This window comes from Salpingoeca rosetta (genome assembly GCF_000188695.1).
Source record: "Salpingoeca rosetta unplaced genomic scaffold supercont1.24, whole genome shotgun sequence".
Classification (NCBI taxonomy): Eukaryota; class Choanoflagellata; order Craspedida; family Salpingoecidae; genus Salpingoeca; species Salpingoeca rosetta.
Window position 1 is genome coordinate 1,014,783 of NW_004754910.1, and position 11,290 is coordinate 1,026,072.

Genomic DNA, 11,290 nt, shown 5'->3' on the forward strand with positions numbered 1-11,290 from the left:
TGTTGGTTGGCGTCGCTGAGACGGTGGCAATCATGGCAGTGAGGCAGTTGCCGCCCAGGCTGTCGCGGAGAAGTTTTGTCAGCAGCGAGTTGCGGTACGGCACGTGCCGCTTGGCGTGCTGATGGTGACGATGGATGGTGATCATTGGCGCAGGTGGTGGTGATTGGTTGGTGATGGCGATTGGGCATTGGTGATTGGTTGGTGAGTATTCGCGGTGGGTAGTCGTGGCGAGCACGGTGACACATGTATGTGTGCGGGAACAGAAAGCAAACACAATTTGCATCGGCGTGTAGACCACATTGAACCACGCCCGCGAGCGTCTCACTTCAACTGCGCCAGACCTTGTGTTGGAGGGCAATGATGACGGCTTCGAGGTAGTGGAGGGAGAGGTTGATGTGTTTCGCTTCCTTCAACTGCTGTCCCGCCGCGTGCGATTTCGCAACGCGCTCTGACCCGGCCAGATCAACCAGATTCAACTGGCGTAATGGCGTAGAGGGGGACGGGCGGTTTAGGGAGGTGGTGGTGAGGAGGAGAATGGGAAGGATTGCATTTGCGTACATGTGTTTGTATTGGGTGTTGATCAGACAGGTTTTGCGCCCTTGGCAGTGCTGCAAAGGCAGCAACACACACACACACACACACACACACACACACACACACACACACACACACACACACACACACACACACACACACACACACACACACACACAATACCTTTGCCTTGATGAGGGTGTCTGAGTTTGGGCGCTTGAATGCAATTGCGATGGTGAAGAGCGAGTGAGATCGCGACGATGTCAGGTTCATCGTGGTCGCCGCAACCGTCCTGTTGGCCCGCCCTGGTGACGACGACGACGATGATGGTGATGATGGCAGTGGTGGTGGTGTGAGCGTTAGAGGACGCGGAGTGGCAACGTGAGCGCGAGCAATGATAGAGAGCCATAGATGCTTCTCTCCCTTCCACCACCACCACCACCACCATCATCACCACCATCACCACCACCACCACCACCACCACCATCATCATCATCATCACGCCATCCATACCCATGAAGACGAGGTTCTGTGCGACATCCTCTGTAGGCGCGGCGTGCACACTCAAGTTGTGCACACGCACAGACGTTCCCCGGTCGCTCACAGCAACCTGGCAAGCAGGAGATGGTGGGGAGATGGTTGCATGGCGTGTGGTGTGTGTATGTGTGCGTGAGACACGAGGTATCATCATCATCATCATCATCATCATCATCATCATCATCATCATCATCATCATCATCATCATCATCATCATCATCATCATCATCATCATCATCATCATCATCATCATCATCACGAGCACCATCCTTCGCGTGCTCACCTTTGGCAGGCGGGCGTTTGCGCCGGATGCGGAGTTGAGTAGATCGTATGCGGTGTCGTTGTAGATCTCGAGATATGTCACCTCCACCTGCGGCTCCTCCGCACTCTGGTCTGCCATCACACCAGCAGATGCACGGATGGTGGAGTGGAGACAACGGGGTGAGGACGTGGCATGAAGGCTGGTGCTGGATCGACAGACAAGCACACAGACAGGCAGGATGCTTGACAGTGTCGCACGTACATACAGAGACACAGAGATACACACGCACACGCATGCACACACACACACACACACACGCACACACACGCGCACAAAAAAACACAGATACACACACGCACAAAGGCAAACGACCTCTGAGGTGCTGGTAGATGTATGCGAGGCAGCGCGGCAGGAGACCGCGATCGTTGAACGACTTGGACGAGCCCTCAATCGTAAATGTCTTCCCTGAGCCCGTCTTCACACACACACACACACACACACACACACACACACACACACACACACACACACACACACACACACACACACAATCGCACACAATGTGGCGTTGAGACGGTTGTGAAGCCTTTATAGGAGCGACAGGTTAGCAAGCGAACAGCCAACAAGACTGTGGTGCCCCCTCACCTGGCCATAGGCGAAGATGGTGCAGTTGTATCCTTCCAGGAAGCGATCGCACACTTTCCGCCCAACAGTCTCAAACACATCATCTTGCGTTGTCTCTTGCGGAAAGATCTTTGCAAACTTGAACCTGCCATGTGTGTGCGTGTGTGTGTGTGTGCGTGCGTGTGAGTGTGGATCGTGAGTGAAGGTGGCGCTTGCTTGATTGCTAGACCTGCTACACAAGTACAGCAAGGCCCTGCTTGCTTTACAGCACAGCTGCCCAGCTGCCCAGCACAGTGAACGCACCGATATTCAATCTGGCCGCCACCTTGACCCTGGCCTTTTGTCAGGGCATCCGCTGCGACTTTGACCTGTGGGGATGTGTTGCAGCAATGTGCATTGCCCATCAATGAGATGAACGGTTGTGGGGGTGTTACGCTGTCAAGGATTGGGGGAAGGGAGGTTTGTACGGGTGAAGGATCAGACACACGCGCGTGCCTCCACACACGTGTGCACGCTTCTGACAAACCTTGAACACGTCGGGTTCATCTTCGGTCACCTCCAAGTCCTCTGTGGGCTGCCGGTCAGTTCAAGAAATGGGGCGGGGGATGAAGCGGAGAGCGAGCGGGACACATGTGAGTGTGTGTGTACACGAGAGAGAGAGAGAGAGAGAGAGTGTGTGTGTGTGTGTGTGTGTGTGTGTGTGTGAGGAGAGACAGGAGAGAAGGGCTGAGGCAGGTGCAAAGGGAAGACTGCGGAAACCAAGGGACGTCATGTAAAACCCACAACCACACACAACGCTCACTTTCTTGGTTGGACGAACACGAAGGTACGTGGCAATGCTGGGCATGGCTGATGGTCACTCGTCGCCTCCCAGTCGCAGGCAGTCGGTTGAGGACGTTGAATGCAGGCGACTTGCGCCTCTTTCCCTCTCTTCTTGTCAGTGCAAACAACAAGCAACAAGAAGCAAGCACTGCCGCAAACAACCAGCGTTTGTCGCCAAGGATGGAGCACGACAGCATAAATTGAGACTACCCAATATCGCAGCACAACAGCAGACGATTATGTCGATGATCTCGGCCGTGTTGGAGGACTTGGAGCCTGCAAGCACAGAGGCCATCAGCGCAGACATCACAACACAGGCAGCATCGGGTGCGTGGGCATGTGGCGTGCATGAGGTTGTGGACGTGCGATTACCGTTGCTGGCGTGCTTTTGGACGTGCTTGACGATGTGTTTGCGGTGGCGCGGTGGCCATTCCATGTGCCTGTGCAACATGTTGTCACATCATTCGATGTGCTGACGTGGTTGTCTTTGTGGGTTGGTTGCATCGCACAGGGACGACGCCACAAGAGGTGCACTTTATCGTAGCCCAGGAGCTCGACCGAAGAGGGGACACACAGGCCGCCATCACCGCGTACGTCCACACTGTGTATACTTGTGTGTGCTTGTGTGTGCATGTGTGCTTGTGTGTGTATGTGTGCTTGTGTGTGTGCATGTGCATGTGTGTGCATGTGCATGTGTGCGTGTGTGTGTGTGTGTGTGCATGTGCATGTGCATGAGCAGGTACATCGTTGTGCCTGCTTCCAAAAGTGTGCTGTTGCTGCCACAATACGTGCAGCAAATCTGCTCACACACAACCTATGCCCATCCTCTCCTTCCCCTGTCCGTCTCCTCTCTCCCCTTTCACACACACACACACACAACCGCAGGTATGAGGATTTCATTGAAGCGGCGGCGGAGAATGAGGACCTGATGGCGCAGGTGCACGCATATCGACGCGTGGCACAATTGCACAGGCAGCGGCGCGAGATCCGCCAGGCCATCACCGCGTATCAGCACATGCTGTCTTTGGCGCAGGAGGCAAAGCAGATGCCGCTCATATGCGCTGCCTACGGACAACTTGGCAGCCTATACCTGCTCATGGCACAGGAGACCTCGCAGGAAAAGGGCGGGGACGGCGTGCAGCGGGAGCAGAACGAGGAGCGGCTGCTGTCAGAGTCGCTGAATAGCTACACGAGCCTCCTCACCATCGCCACGACAATACACGACCGCAGGGCCATCACACAGGCGCGGCGCGGGCTCGGGCTCGTGCACGCGGCGATGGGCGACTGGGCGGAGGCGCGCGTGCAGCTGGAGAGGCACCTTGCCGGGTGCAAGCAGGTGGGCACGCCACGACAGCAGGCGCAGGCGTGCCATCTCCTGGCCGAGGCGCTGGGCACCATTGTATCCTCGGCGATCGACACGGCAATGGGGGCGACGCGTGCGCTGTTCCACAAGCAGGTGGAGCTGAGGTGGCAGCAGGCAGCCATGGCAACCGAGGCAAACGACACGCTCCTCCTCATCCAGGCATATGTGCGCCTTGGGGACCTGTATGCCAACTCTGGGAGCTACACACAGTACTATGGGGCGGGCAAGGCGCGGGAGTGTTACCAGCTGGCGCTGGATGCGGCAAAGGGGGTTGACTTGGCGGCGTTGGGGAAGGAGGGGGCGGACGCTGTGAGGCGCGCGGCCGATCATCTGGACAAGCTCTCCTCCTCCTCTTGCTCCATCAGCTAGCATATATGCGTATTGTGTATTTGTGTATTTGTGTTTGTATGTGTGTGTGTGTGTATGTGTGTGTATTTCTCTGTGTCTGTATGTGTGCGTTTATGTCTGTCCCTGTCTGTCTGTCTGTCTGTCTGTCTGTCTCTCTCCCTCCCCCTGCGTCAACGCTTTGGACCGTCCTTTGTTCACGCGCACCATTCCACCACGTTGTGTCGCTAATTGGGCTGCTGTGCGATCGTGGAACTGCTTGCGATGATATGGCAGTGCACACGTTGCTGGTGTCTTTTGCCATTTGTTTGGTGTGTACATAGCCTTTGAGCACCATCCGTGCAACTTGCCATCCCTCGTTCTTCGCCTTGGTTCGCCACAATTGCCAGCACCACCGCCCTTTGATAAACGCAAACTCGTATTGTGCCAATGCACGAGCTCAGCGTTTCCTTCAGCACCCCCCTCCCCGAACCCAACTCTCGTTCATGTCAGCCCCACCACTCGTAATGCATGCGTGTTCGTGTATTGGCGGGAAATGTTGGAGGGACAGGAGGCGCTGAGCATCTGGGTTGAGACGCAGACAGCACCAAGTGACAACAGCCACGCACCGCAACCAATCACACAAGCACACACTCGTGTTGTGTCTGGTGTTGGTGATGAGGCAGTCAATAAAGGCAGGCACCGTGCCGTGCACAGGCAAGCACCAAAAAGCACGGCCGCGGTGACACCAAAACAACCGTCATCACCACGCACGCACACGCACACGACGCAGGAGACAGCATCAAGCAGAAGAAGAAGAAGACGGACGAACAAGCGACGGAATGAACTGGGGGCAAGAAACACCGGTTACACACGAAAGGGTCACAAGCCACGAAGAGACACAAACAGCGACAGTTGTGAATTGCGTGTTGATGTGCCCATCGCACGCCGTGCGCAAATGTGGGTTGGTCGTTGGCATGGCGATGGCGCACACGAGTGGCGTGAGGGTGGGAGGGGGTTTCTTAGAACGTCTTCTTCTTCCTGAAGCTGCAGCCTATATTGGTGATCGAAGCGCAAAAGGTGGGTCGGTGACATCAAGCAGCGTGAGACGGTGGAAGAGAACACAAAGAAGAGGGGCAACGGAAACGGTGGCGTGAACAACGACGACACACACGCACGCACAAAACACACAAGTGCAAGACGTTGCGCTGGGCAAGTCACACACATCCTGGAGAATGCATGCGAACGCGCACGCGCTTGCTCTCAGCAAACACACAACACACCACGCACATCAAACACGCACCACACACAACAGACGCACGGCCACCCATCTCAACGGACATCTCCGTGTTTGATGTCAGCGCACATGGAAGCACAAACACGCAGGCACAAACGCACCCTCTGTGAGACGAGCCTTGCCGCCGGTGGGCTGGCAGAGGATCTGTGTGCAGTTGCTGCAGACAACAACGGTGGAGGCGTGGGAGAACACGGTGGAGATGAAGGCGCAGCCAGGGCAGCGGACGTCCATGAAGTACGAGTCCGGGGACTGGACGAGGCGCTTGAGCTTGTGCTTGGTGGCCTCACGCTCGGGGCGTGGGTTCAGGAGATCGATGGCAAGCTGGTGCGCACATTGGTGGGTGGGAGGTTGGTGAGTTGGAATGGGTGTTGTTTGAGTTCGGTGTTGTTGGATAAGGTGTTGGTGTGTGGTTTGAGGCCGCGACGATAGCGGGCATGTGACAAACAACCGCACCGCGCAAACACAGGAGCGTAGCACAAAAACAACGACACGCGTTGTTGGCGTGGGTGTAAATGAAGATGCAGAGGCGAAACGATTGCACGCTCGACCACAGAGAAAGAGAGAGAGAGAGAGCATGCACATATGCATACACACACATACACACATGCATACACACACACACACATTCACCACATGCAACGTCGACACTCGCCACGCCACGCCCGGGCATATCCCTATCCCCCATTACGAGCAGAGCACCACTTACAGGCATGGCTGCGGCTGTGGTGGTGGAAGCACAAGGGGGGTTGGCTGCTCACTCGGGCTCTTGTCTCGTCTCGTGTGCGCAGTGTGGAAAAAGGGCGATGACATTCATCAATTATCGACAACCCCTTAATTCAGGGCCGTATTGCAAATATTTTCGTCGAGTCAGCACAAAACGTAGTCGAGCAAGCGGGAACGATGATGATGAGGATGATGACGAGCGGAGTTGAGGACAACGGGTGTGTGGGTGTGTGTGTGTGTGTATGTGTGTGTGTGCATGTGTGTGCATGTGTGTCTGTGTGTGTGTGCATGTGTGTCTGTGTGTCTGTGTGTGTTGTGTGTGTGTCTGTGTGCATGCGTGTGTGTGTGTGTGTCTGTCTATGTGTGTGCATGTGTGTGTCTGTGTGTGTTGTGTGTGTGTCTGTGTGTGTTGTGTGTGTGTGTGTGCATGCGTGTCTCTCTGTCCCTCCCGCCCTCTCCCTCCCCCCCCCTCCAATTCCCTTCCTCCCACCCATGTTCTCACTCCAAGTCTTTCACCCACTCGGCTGCAGGAAAGCACGGCTGCGTGCGCTGCATCGGTTGACAGGCGTGAAAGCGCGCAGGCGCAATGTAAGCAAGGGCCAAAGCGGCACCCACACTGACGACAACGGAAGTCTTCACACAGAAACGAGTTCACAACAGCAGCAACAGCAACAGCAACAAGAGCAACAACAGCAACAGCAACAGGCGAGGGGTGCGTTGCCGTTGCGAAGCCAGCTGCTTGGTGAACCTGATGATGAAAGCAGTAACAAGAAGAAGGTCGATCACGCCAAGCTGCAAGACGAGATTCTGCAGGACACTTATCAGTCTGTCCTTCACCTCAAATCCGTTTTCCAGAACACCCACGCCAGCGTGCGGCAAGGCACAGAGGTGTGTATGTGTGTGTTTGAATGTGTGTGTAGTGTGTGTGTGTGTGTGTGTTGTAGTGTGTGTGTGTGTGTGTGTGTGTGTGTGTGTGTGTGTGTGTGTGTGTAAACTTCCCTTGCTGTGTGGTGTCAGCGCTGCCGCTTTCCATGCCTCTTCCCAATGATCTCATACACCGTATCGCTCATCCACTCCGCTCCTTTTCTCCATCCTCTCTGAAGGTCATCGACGAGACCTTGGAGGCTGCGGAAGCGGCAGAGGCCGATATGGACAAGGCCTTGGCCGCCATGAAGAAGCACCTGGCCAGTGGCACAAACCTCTACATCTACCTCAGCATGGTGTTTACGCTGCTCCTCTTCATCATCATGGTTGTCTTTATCCACTTCTCCAACAAGGCGGCCTCCTAGCTCCACTGTGTGGTCGCGTTATTCTCCGTGTGTGTGTGTGTGTGCGTGTGTGTGTGCGTGCGTGTGTGCGTGTGCGCGTGCGTGCGTGCGTGTGTGTGTGTGTGTGTGTGTGTGTGTGTGTGTGTGTGTGTGTGTGTGTGTGCGTGTGCCTGTCGCTCTCGCTCTCTCTTGTTTTGCATCTTCGTGCCACTTCGTCGTGTTGTACGAAATGACTTGTTGCCCACAGCTGGGGACCCTCACTCGTTTAATTTGTGTTATCATCGACTCCTTTAGCCTTGAATTGTACAGACAAGCGGAAGCAATAAACGATCACAACCACACACGCACACGCACACATTGGGTCAGTTAGCACGCTCCACGTGGATTGGTGCTCAATAATAGAGGTGAGGGAAGCTCCGAGAATAAAAGGCGTTGGCCGAGGACGCATGCACACATGCACACGCATGCACACATGCACACGCATGCACACATGCACACGCATGAGTTCAGGACAGGAGGTCGTTGAGGAGTTGAATGGACGCGGCGACGCGGCTGGCGCGGGCGTCATCATCATAGGCACCATCATAGGCACCATCATTGGCACCATCATTGGCACCATCATAGGCACCATCATCATCACGAGCACCGTCACGAGGAGCACCGTCATCACCATGAACACCAACGCCATAACCAGCACCACCACCATTATCGTCGCCATAAACAACAGCATCGTGGGTGCCAGCGGTCCCATACCAGTGTGTCTGCTGGTTGCCGTAGTCTTGTGGGTGCACGTGTGCGTGGTCGTGCCCGAACGGTGGATAGTTGTATTGCTGGTGCTGGTAGTCGTGGTGGGGTGCTGTGTACCCGACTCGTTGCCCGCTGTCATAATGAGCAGCATGTACATGCTGCTGGTACTCCTTGTGCTCGTTCTGGCGTTGGTCTTGGTGGTGTGGGCGTTGGTGATGGTAGTCCGTGTACTGGTCAGCAGCGTATTGGGCGGTGGTGTGGGGCGGATACGGGTACGATGGCTGCTGTGCATTCACGCGAGCATGCGCAGCGTTGAAATACGGGTTGTCGTGGACTGAGGCCTGATGGCAGCGGTCACCATCACGGTGTTGCTGTTCATTGTAAGGGCCAGAAGCATGCATGTGCTCACCCTCATATTCCTCCTGCTGCTGCTGCTGCAGGAGTTGTTGTCGCTCTGGGTGGAAGTGCTCTGTGGCACCACCCACGGGCTGATGAGAGGCTGTTGGCGCATGGTGGCGTGCATGCGTCATGTGCGACGCGTGCGCGTCACTGCTCTTCCACCGCTTGTGGGCCTGCTGTGAGGCACCACCATGCGCTCCAGACTGCCGCTGCTGCTGACGGTCACGATGGTCACGATGGTGATGGTGAGATGACTGCTGATGATCATGGTGGTGGTGGTGATCATGCTGGTGCCGATGATGGTGAGATGACTGGTGATGGTGAGGTTCACGGGAGTGGCGGGTGCCATGACCTTCGTCCATGTGTTGCTGCCGTCGCCTGTCGTCCATGTATGATGGCTGGGCCGGTCCTTTCACCCACCGCCCACCGCTGCCACCACCACCAGCACGCGTGTTGCTGTCACGCCTCGTCTTGGGGTCGGTCTCAGTGCGCACGTGCATGCGCCCGAATCTGCTCTCATTCCCACGGCCGTCACGAAACTGCCGCTGTTTGCGCGGCTGCTGCTGCTGTTGTCCGTGCTGCTCGGAGGTGGTTGTGGCCCCAACACTTCCACGTGCATGTGTTCGCCTGCTGTTGTCACCACCACCACCACCACCACCACCACGAACACTTGCATCACCAGCACTTGGATCGTTGTCCCCGTTTGCTGCTGGTTTGTGCAAGCATGTGCGATCGATGGAAATGCTTGACAGTGCTGCGAGCGACGTGGAACTGCCAAACGCAAACCCGCCACCACCACCTCGTCGCTTACGATCGGCCGGTGTCATAGCTGTTGCTTGTGCTGTACTGGCTGCTGTTGCTGTTGCTGTTGCTGTTGTTGTCGTTGCTGATTGCCTTGGTGGTGGTCGTGTGCCTGTGCCGCAAACCCTGCCAGCACCGCCACCACCACCACCACCACCATCATTTCTAGCCCTGCCACCGTCCTTGGTGGCCACGTGCGCATGCTTCGACTTGTTCGCCACCACCGCTGCCCCGCTGGTCGTGAACTTGACACCAAACCGCCGCATCACATCCTGCAGCGACGCGCTCGCGACCCGCGGCGACTGCACCTGCACATCCCCGGCCGTGAGCGTGTGCTGCGGCCGTTCGCGCGCCTTGAGTTTCGTCTGCAGTGTACGCACGCGCTGCATGTGGTCGCTGGTGGGTCGCCACGCTGGACGCTCGTACTTCGTGCGGCGACGGCGGCGTGGGGCACGACGCGATGATGGTGATGGCAATGATGGTGATGACGGCTGGTGTTTGGTGGTCGTGCTCGTGTCACCACCATCGCCTTCCTGCTCCTCCTCACCACAACTGTCATCATCATCATCATCATCATCATCACTGGAGTAAGACGCTTCTCCTTTTCCTTCTCCTTCGTAGTCCTCATCGCTGCTGTCATCATTGGCGCCACCAACATCAGATTCGGACTCATCACTGTCCTCCTCCTCCTCGTCTTCTTCCTCATCATCTTCCTCTTTCTCGGCGCTGTCGTTCGTGTTGCCAACACCGCTCTCACAGCTGCTGCTGACCGTCTTGCTGGTTCTGCCTCTGCCGTTGCTGTTGCGCTTGTCTTGTCCCCGCGCCTCCAACGCCTGCTTGCCCTCTGCTTCCTCCTCCTTGACATCACCATCACCACCATCACCGACATCAGTGTGTTCATCGCCTCGCATCACGGCTTCCATCCTCGCCAACACCAGTGCATCCTCTTGCTCCTCCCCCGCCGTAAGCGGAGGGTATGGTGGTGTGGTGACAGGTGGCGGTGGCGGCAGTCCATCAAGCAGTGCCCGTACGCCCGCCTGAACAACAGCTGGTGTTGAGTGCCAGCACTTTGCAGCCGTCCGCACACCGCACCCACCGTGCTCAAGGAGCTGCAGTAGTGGCGCATTGGTTACAGGTGCGAGTGCGCGCGTGCATGATGGTATGTGTGTGTGTGTGGTTGTGTGTGTGTGTGTGATTGTGTGTGTGTGTGTGTGTGTGTGTGTGTGTGTGTGTAGTGTGTGTGGTGGGTGGTGTGTGGTCGAAGCGTAGGAGCGAGTGGTACCGCATAGACACCTGAGGGCGAGAACTGTTTAACCACGGCTGGCCACAGTCAATAAAATTTGATTCTATCGTTAACCCCTAGAACACGAACTGCGCTCGGGACGACTCGACTGCTTCACGATCGAAATCGGAGTGGCCATCCGTGGGTGACTTTCTTCTATCACAGACTACACTTTCGGAGATCTAAGGTGCATTCCTGCTTCATCTATCACCTGAAGGGGCTGAGTCCGGACAAACTCACCCGCTTCCCTTGGGGCCAGTGTCGTCTTGTAAAGCTCGCTCACTGAAAATTGGACCGAAAAAAATCA

The 11,290-nt window shown here is 56.3% G+C and overlaps 5 protein-coding genes across 5 annotated transcripts in view; 2 read left to right on the forward strand and 3 right to left on the reverse strand.

Moving 5' to 3' along the window:
- PTSG_08714 (uncharacterized protein) overlaps positions 1-2,966 on the reverse strand; it is a 7,336-nt gene extending 4,370 nt beyond the window's left edge. Inside the window, exons 1-10 of the mRNA XM_004990450.1 lie at positions 2,760-2,966; positions 2,484-2,531; positions 2,261-2,325; positions 1,979-2,102; positions 1,706-1,808; positions 1,355-1,464; positions 1,048-1,144; positions 718-839; positions 342-476; positions 1-118 (exon numbers count right to left, since the gene is read on the reverse strand). The exon at positions 1-118 is cut by the window's left edge and continues 103 nt beyond it. Of these exons, the coding sequence (XP_004990507.1) occupies positions 1-118; positions 342-476; positions 718-839; positions 1,048-1,144; positions 1,355-1,464; positions 1,706-1,808; positions 1,979-2,102; positions 2,261-2,325; positions 2,484-2,531; positions 2,760-2,804 (967 nt within the window). The 5' untranslated portion in view covers positions 2,805-2,966. The remainder of the gene's footprint in view (positions 119-341; positions 477-717; positions 840-1,047; positions 1,145-1,354; positions 1,465-1,705; positions 1,809-1,978; positions 2,103-2,260; positions 2,326-2,483; positions 2,532-2,759) is intronic.
- Positions 2,967-2,988: 22 nt separating this feature from the next.
- On the forward strand, positions 2,989-4,979 carry PTSG_08715 (uncharacterized protein). The gene is made up of 3 exons (XM_004990451.1): positions 2,989-3,106; positions 3,291-3,369; positions 3,665-4,979. Exons 1-3 carry the CDS (start codon positions 3,019-3,021, stop codon positions 4,509-4,511), a joined length of 1,014 nt encoding a protein of 337 aa, XP_004990508.1. The 5' UTR covers positions 2,989-3,018; the 3' UTR covers positions 4,512-4,979.
- A 15-nt stretch (positions 4,980-4,994) lies between these two features.
- Positions 4,995-6,561, reverse strand: PTSG_08716 (40S ribosomal protein S27). The gene is made up of 3 exons (XM_004990452.1): positions 6,470-6,561; positions 5,865-6,084; positions 4,995-5,520 (listed from the first exon to the last, which is right to left on the reverse strand). The coding sequence occupies exons 1-3, from the start codon at positions 6,473-6,475 to the stop codon at positions 5,489-5,491; spliced, it is 258 nt and encodes an 85-aa protein (XP_004990509.1). The 5' UTR covers positions 6,476-6,561; the 3' UTR covers positions 4,995-5,488.
- A 58-nt stretch (positions 6,562-6,619) lies between these two features.
- Positions 6,620-7,775, forward strand: PTSG_08717 (uncharacterized protein; the record flags this gene model as incomplete). The annotated part of the gene is made up of 3 exons (XM_004990453.1): positions 6,620-6,704; positions 7,017-7,374; positions 7,590-7,775. Exons 1-3 carry the CDS (start codon positions 6,664-6,666, stop codon positions 7,773-7,775), a joined length of 585 nt encoding a protein of 194 aa, XP_004990510.1. The 5' UTR covers positions 6,620-6,663.
- Positions 7,776-8,233: 458 nt separating this feature from the next.
- PTSG_08718 (uncharacterized protein) overlaps positions 8,234-11,290 on the reverse strand; it is a 7,612-nt gene continuing 4,555 nt past the window's right edge. The window contains exon 11 of the mRNA XM_004990454.1: positions 8,234-10,810. Within this exon, the coding sequence (XP_004990511.1) occupies positions 8,261-10,810 (2,550 nt within the window). The 3' untranslated portion in view covers positions 8,234-8,260. The remainder of the gene's footprint in view (positions 10,811-11,290) is intronic.

Bases quoted from the DNA above. Each gene is read 5' to 3' on its own strand.
- PTSG_08715 (XM_004990451.1), top strand. From the start codon at position 3,019: ATGTCGATGATCTCGGCCGTGTTGGAGGACTTGGAGCCTGCAAGCACA. The intron at 3,107-3,290 runs GTGCGTGGGCAT...TGCATCGCACAG, and splicing joins CACAACACAGGCAGCATCGG to GGACGACGCCACAAGAGGTG. The intron at 3,370-3,664 runs GTACGTCCACAC...ACACAACCGCAG, and splicing joins ACACAGGCCGCCATCACCGC to GTATGAGGATTTCATTGAAG.
- PTSG_08716 (XM_004990452.1), bottom strand. The intron at 5,521-5,864 runs GTGCGTTTGTGC...TCACCAATATAG, and splicing joins CAAGGCTCGTCTCACAGAGG to GCTGCAGCTTCAGGAAGAAG.